This window comes from Cucurbita moschata, unplaced genomic scaffold (assembly GCF_002738365.1).
Source record: "Cucurbita moschata cultivar Rifu unplaced genomic scaffold, Cmos_1.0 Cmo_Scf00019, whole genome shotgun sequence".
Classification (NCBI taxonomy): Eukaryota; Viridiplantae; Streptophyta; class Magnoliopsida; order Cucurbitales; family Cucurbitaceae; genus Cucurbita; species Cucurbita moschata.
Genome location: NW_019268535.1, coordinates 691,032 through 697,538, shown reverse-complemented (window position 1 = coordinate 697,538; position 6,507 = coordinate 691,032). Strand labels below are relative to the sequence as shown.

The 6,507-nt window shown below is 44.5% G+C and overlaps 1 protein-coding gene across 3 annotated transcripts in view; it reads left to right on the top strand.

Annotated features, from left to right (window-relative positions):
- Positions 1-6,507, top strand: part of LOC111457074 (ATPase 11, plasma membrane-type) — a 9,068-nt gene extending 2,561 nt beyond the window's left edge. Inside the window, exons 7-21 of one of the 3 annotated variants that reach the window (XM_023099209.1) lie at positions 374-580; positions 671-790; positions 892-1,011; positions 1,098-1,220; positions 1,302-1,406; positions 2,332-2,476; positions 2,558-2,722; positions 2,798-3,036; positions 3,115-3,147; positions 3,243-3,324; positions 3,411-3,571; positions 4,451-4,636; positions 4,706-4,888; positions 4,977-5,155; positions 6,031-6,507. In XM_023099209.1, the coding sequence (XP_022954977.1) occupies positions 374-580; positions 671-790; positions 892-1,011; positions 1,098-1,220; positions 1,302-1,406; positions 2,332-2,476; positions 2,558-2,722; positions 2,798-3,036; positions 3,115-3,147; positions 3,243-3,324; positions 3,411-3,571; positions 4,451-4,636; positions 4,706-4,888; positions 4,977-5,155; positions 6,031-6,127 (2,145 nt within the window). In that variant the 3' untranslated portion in view covers positions 6,128-6,507. Of the gene's footprint in view, positions 1-373; positions 581-670; positions 791-891; positions 1,012-1,097; positions 1,221-1,301; positions 1,407-2,331; positions 2,477-2,557; positions 2,723-2,797; positions 3,037-3,114; positions 3,148-3,242; positions 3,325-3,410; positions 3,651-3,965; positions 3,992-4,450; positions 4,637-4,705; positions 4,889-4,976; positions 5,156-6,030 lie in introns of those variants that run through there. The other 2 variants (XM_023099210.1, XM_023099211.1) reach the window with 2 other exon arrangements.

Sequence of the window (6,507 nt, the reverse complement as noted above, 5' to 3'; positions counted from 1 at the left end):
GGGGGGGGGGGGGGGGGGGGGGGGGGGGGGGGGGGGGGGGGGGGGGGGGGGGGGGGGGGGGGGGGGGGGTCCCACATCGATTGGAGAAGGGAATGGGTGCCAACAAGGACGCTGGGTTCCCAAAGAGAGGTGGATTGTGAGATTCCACATCGGTTGAAGAGGAGAACGAATCACCATTTATAAGGGTGTCAAGACCTCTCTTTAGCTGACGCGTTTTAAAAACTTTGAGAGGAAGTCCGAAAAGAAAAGCCTAAAGAGAACAATATCTACTAGCAGTGGGCTTGGGTTGTTGCACGTTATATTACTCGATCTTCGGTTCATGTGTTTTCTTTTCTCAACTGTCTTATTTCCTTTACTGTCACTCTCTTTGTAGGTCTTGACTTCCATAGGGAACTTCTGCATATGTTCCATTGCTTTGGGAATGGTAATCGAGATCATCGTCATGTACCCAATTCAGGACCGTGAGTATCGTCCCGGGATCGACAACCTCCTCGTGCTACTCATTGGGGGCATTCCCATAGCCATGCCTACAGTTCTCTCTGTAACAATGGCTATTGGTTCTCATAGGTTATCCCAACAGGTTGGCTTAGTTCTTCAAAGTCTTCCAGTTGAACATAGTACAGAATACGAGTTATGTAATAGCAACGGAATCATTTGATGTCGATTTCAGGGCGCCATCACCAAGAGGATGACCGCCATCGAAGAAATGGCAGGCATGGATGTCCTTTGCAGTGACAAGACAGGAACACTGACATTGAACAAGCTAACAGTTGACAAAAACCTCGTCGAGGTTGGCCCGGAGTTGCTTCTCACTTGTTTATTGAACATCTCTTCCTCCGAGGAGCGTTTTTGTCGTTTGTTTTTTAACTTTGTGTCTAAATATAACTATAGGTTTTCACTAAAGGGATAGATGCAGACACTGTGGTTTTAATGGCTGCTAGAGCATCAAGAACTGAGAATCAAGATGCTATAGATACTGCTATTGTTGGGATGCTAGCTGATCCAAAGGAGGTAAGTTATCAATATCCCAATGAGTACTCATTCAAAATGGCTATTGAAATGCTCAAGTGTTCATGGCATCTTCCTTGCTTCCAAAGGCACGAGCTGGCATTCAGGAAGTTCATTTCCTTCCTTTCAATCCTACTGATAAGCGAACAGCATTGACTTATGTTGATCATGAGGGTAAGATGCATAGAGTCAGTAAAGGTGCTCCAGAACAGGTGAAATGGCTGCTCTGTTGTGTTCTTGTGCAAATATTGTCTCTAGAATACTAACTATTGGTTCGTGTCAATCGGTTCTAGATTCTGAATCTTGCATACAATAAGTCAGAGATTGAGAGGAAAGTTCATGCAGTGATCGATAAATTTGCTGAACGAGGACTGCGTTCACTTGCTGTAGCATATCAGGTTAGTGAACGATTACTGTTAGATTGTGAGATCGTACATTGGTTGGAGAGGGGAACGAAGCGTTCTGTATAAGGGTGTGGAAACCTTTCCCTAGTAGACGCGTTTTAAAATCGTGAGGCTGATGGCGATATGTATTGGGCTAAAGTGGACATGCTAGTGGTGGACTTGGGCTGTTACAAATGGTATTAGAGTTAGACACTGGGCGGTGTGCCAGCGAGGATGATGGTCCTTAAGGGGTGGATTGTGAGATCCCACGTCGGTTGGAGTGGGGAACGAAGCGTTCCTTATAAGGGTGTGGAAACCTCTTCCTAGCAGACATGTTTTAAAACTGTGAGACTGACGGCGATACGTAACAGGCTAAAGCGGACAATATATGTTAGCGGTGGGTTTGGGCTGTTACAAATGGTATTAGAGCCAGACACTGAGCGGTGTGCCAGCGAGGACGCTGACCCCCAAGGGGGTGGATTGTGATATCCCACGTAGGTTGGAGAGGGAAACGAAACATTCTTTATAAGGGTGTGGAAACCTCTCCCTAATAGACGCGTTTTAAAACCGTAAGGCTGACAGCGATACGTAACAGGCGAAAGCGGATAATATCTGCTAGCGATTGGCTTGGGCTGTTACAAATGGTATCAGAGCCAGACACCGAGCGGTGTGCCAACGAGGACACTGGCCTCCAAGGGGGGTGGATTGTGAGATCCCACATCGGTTGGAGAGGGGAACAAAACATTCCTTATAAGAGTGTAGAAACCTCTCCCACGGAGATGTGTTTTAAAACTGTGAGGCTGACAACGATACGTAACGAGCCAAAGCGGACAATATTTGCTAGCAATACGTAACGAGCCAAAGCGGACCACTATGCATCTTTTTTTTAGCCTAGCGGTTAACTCATTGTCGGTTATGTCCTCTGTTTGTTTCATATCAGGAAGTTCCTGAAGGAAGGAAAGAGAGTGCTGGAGGTCCTTGGCAATTCATGGGCCTCTTGCCTTTGTTTGACCCACCAAGGCATGATAGTGCAGAGACAATAAGGAGAGCTTTGAATCTCGGCGTAAATGTGAAAATGATTACAGGTACATTCCCACATTTTCTTTCTATTAGTCTCATTGGGTTTGTCTAACTTGTTGGTTCCTTTACCTCGTTTCTTTCATTAGGAGATCAACTAGCTATAGGCAAGGAGACGGGACGTCGGTTGGGGATGGGAACGAACATGTATCCATCGTCAGCTCTACTAGGACAAGAAAAAGACGAGTCCATTGCTGCTTTACCTGTCGACGATCTTATCGAAAAAGCAGATGGTTTTGCTGGTGTATTCCCTGGTATTTCTTCAGTCATTGCCTTAAATTCTTGGGGTGTCCTTCCATATGCATCACCATGATATCTTGTTGATTCAGAGCACAAATACGAGATCGTAAAACGCTTGCAAGCTATGAAACATATATGTGGGATGACTGGGGACGGAGTGAACGATGCTCCTGCACTTAAAAAAGCAGACATCGGTATAGCTGTAGCTGATGCAACCGATGCTGCTCGAAGTGCTTCTGATATTGTTCTTACTGAACCTGGTCTCAGTGTTATCATCAGCGCTGTTTTAACCAGTCGAGCTATATTTCAAAGGATGAAGAATTACACGGTAACGTGTTCTTTGTGTTTAGCTACGAGATCTTATTTGTTCTGATTCTGACTCACGTTTGATCTTTGTCCATGCCAGATTTATGCAGTTTCCATCACAATACGTATCGTGGTAAGGTCTTAGGACGCATATTCGAACATCTGCATTGTCTGTTCTTTCCTGCCATGCACTGAACGACATATTACGTTTGCTTTTGTTCGTTGCAGCTAGGTTTCATGTTGCTGGCACTCATTTGGAAATTCGATTTCCCTCCGTTTATGGTGCTTATCATAGCTATCCTTAACGATGGTTCGTTCGAAGTTCCTCGAGCTGTAGCTAATTTATGTCACTTTTTTGACTGTTTATGGAGATTCATCAGCATAACCAATGTGTAGGCACAATCATGACAATATCAAAGGACAGGGTTAAGCCATCTCCTCTACCAGATAGTTGGAAGCTGGCTGAAATTTTCACTACTGGCGTGGTACTCGGCAGCTACTTGGCGATGATGACGGTCATATTTTTCTGGGTGTCGTATAAAACCAACTTTTTCCCGGTAAGATATCTTAATCTTTTGAAGATTATGTGTGAGATCCCACATCGGTTGGGGAGGAGAACGAAACACCCTTTATAAGGTGGAAACCTCTCTCTAGCAGACGTGTTTTAAAAACCTTGAGGGAAAGCCCAAAGAAGACAATATCTGCTAGCGGTGGGTCTGGGCTGTTACAAATGGTATCAAAGCCAGACACCAGGCGAAGTGCTAGCTAGGAGACTGTTCCTCAAAGAGGGGTAGACACGAGGCGGTGGGCCCCGAAGGGGGGTGGATTTGGTGGGGGTCCCACATTGATTGGAGAAAGGAATGAGTGCCAGCGAAGACGTTGGGCCTTGAAGGGAGGTGGATTGTGAGATCCCACATCGGTTGGAGAGGAGAACGGAACACCCTTTATAAGGTGTGGAAACCTCTCCCTAGCAGACGCGTTTTAAAAACGTTGAGGGAAAAGCCTGAAAGGAAAAGTCCTAAGAGGACAATATTTGCTAACGATGGGTCTGGGCTGGTACAAATGGTATCAGAGCTAGACACCGGGCGATGTGCCAGCTAGGAGGCTATTGCTCGAAGAGGGGTAGACATGAGGCAGTGTGCTAGTAAGGACACCGTGATTTGGTAGGGGTCCCACATCGATTGGAGAAAGAAACGAGTGTCATCGAGAATGTTGGGCACTGAAGGGGGGTGGATTGTGAGATCTTACATCAGTTGGGGAGGAGAATGAAACACCCTTATAAGGTGTGGAAACTTCTCCCTAGTAGACGCATTTTAAAAACTTTAAGGGAGAACCCAAAAGGAAAAGCCCAAAGAGAACAATATCTACTAGCGGTGGGTCTAGGCCGTTAGTTCTTCTGATTTATGTTGACTCTATGCATTTTGTGAAACTTTCAGCGAGTCTTTGGTGTACCAACCCTCGAAAAAACAGCTCATGATGACTTCAGGAAGCTAGCCTCAGCTATATATCTGCAAGTGAGCACTATCAGTCAGGCACTCATTTTCGTTACACGATCACGGAGTTGGTCCTACGTCGAGCGTCCTGGGCTGTTTCTTGTCGTGGCGTTCATAATTGCTCAGCTGGTAAGGGGAGATTTGTTCGAAATGTTTCACTTGTAAGAACACACTAAGTTTAGATGTGTTGATGAACAGGTTGCTACTCTTATTGCTGTCTATGCTAATTGGAGCTTCGCTGCCATTGAAGGCATTGGTTGGGGTTGGGCTGGTGTCATTTGGCTCTATAACATTATCTTTTATGTTCCTCTTGATCCTATAAAGTTTGCTATTAGATATGCTTTGAGTGGAAAGGCTTGGGACCTCATGCTTGAGCAAAGGGTACTAAAATTTGCATTGTTGCTTGTAGTAACTTATGAATGTTTGTGTGTTATGTATCATTTGGTTTATTTGTTTGTATTGTTTATAGGTCGCTTTCACGAGACAAAAGGATTTTGGTAAGGAACAACGTGAGTTGCAATGGGCTCACGCTCAAAGAACGTTGCACGGTTTGCAACCGCCTGATACGAAGATGTTCACTGAGCGAACTCACTTCACTGAACTCAATCATATGGCTGAAGAAGCCAAAAGAAGAGCGGAAATTGCTAGGTATGTTGCAAATGCTCGTGTGTTGGTAGTTTGTGTTAGGAATTACGAACCTTCACTATGGTATGATATTGCCCACTTTGAGCATAAGCTCTCGTGGCTTTACTTTTGGTTTCCCCGAAAGACGAGATGTATTCCTTACTTATAAACCCTGATGAGGGACTCCTCCCCAACAACCCTAAAAAATCCTCCCCATAGAGCCTCCCATGAGGCCTATGGACCCTTAAGCAACCACCTCTTAATCGAGGCTTGACTCCTTACTTATAAACCTATAATCAACCCCTTAATTAACCAATGTAGGACTCATCTCCCAACCATCCTAAAAAATCCTCCATTCGAACAAAGTATACCATAAAACCTCTCATGAGGCCTATGGAGCCCTCGGACAGTCTCCCCTAAATCAAGACTTGACTCCTTACTTATAAACTCACAATCAACCCCTTAATTAGCCGATTTAGGACTCCTTTCCCAACAATCTTAAAAGATCCTCCCCTCGAACAAAGTGCACCCTACAGCCTCCTCTGAGACCTATGGAGTCCTCGAGCAGCCTCTCCTTAATCGAGGCTCGACTCCTTCTCTATAGCTCTCAAACAAAGTACACCCTTTGTTCGACACTTGAGTCACTTTTGACTACACTTTCGAAGTTCACAACTTCTTGTTCGACATTTGAGGATTCTAGCATGACTTTGATACCATGTTAGGAATCACGAACCTCCATAATGTTATGATATTATCTACTTTTCTCTCCCAACAATCCTCAACCGTTCGTTACTTTTATTGTTTTCTTGGAAACTCGAACGTCATCGTCTGAAACTATGAGCTAGTTTAAGTTATCATCTGCAGCTGCCAGTTCAGTTTCATTTCATGAAATTTTGCAGATTGAGGGAACTCCATACACTAAAAGGTCACGTCGAATCAGTCGTTCGATTGAAGGGTCTCGATATCGAAACGATTCAACAATCATACACCGTGTGACGGGATCTCCAACACTGTAAAATACTCTGTTTTGTAGCTGTATGCTGACTGCTGGTATTAAGATGAGCAATTGGCATATGCTATCTGCAAGGTAAAGAAGGATGAAACAGCATTTTACTTCTGTTCTTGGCTTTTTGTTTATTAGCATGTTAGACAACTTTGTCATTTTTGACGTTTTCTGTGTCGTATCGGTCTTTTTTCTATTGCTGGACTTAATATCTCTTTATGCACGGTATCATGGTTATGCTTGTCCTGAGCATATTGTCCATGGTCGTATGCTTGTTCCGAATCATTTACCTTGTTTCGTTGTATAACTCGCCACTTTTTTATATCTATACCTACCGAAGGCTATTTGTCTCGTAATGTATTGTTGGAGGATA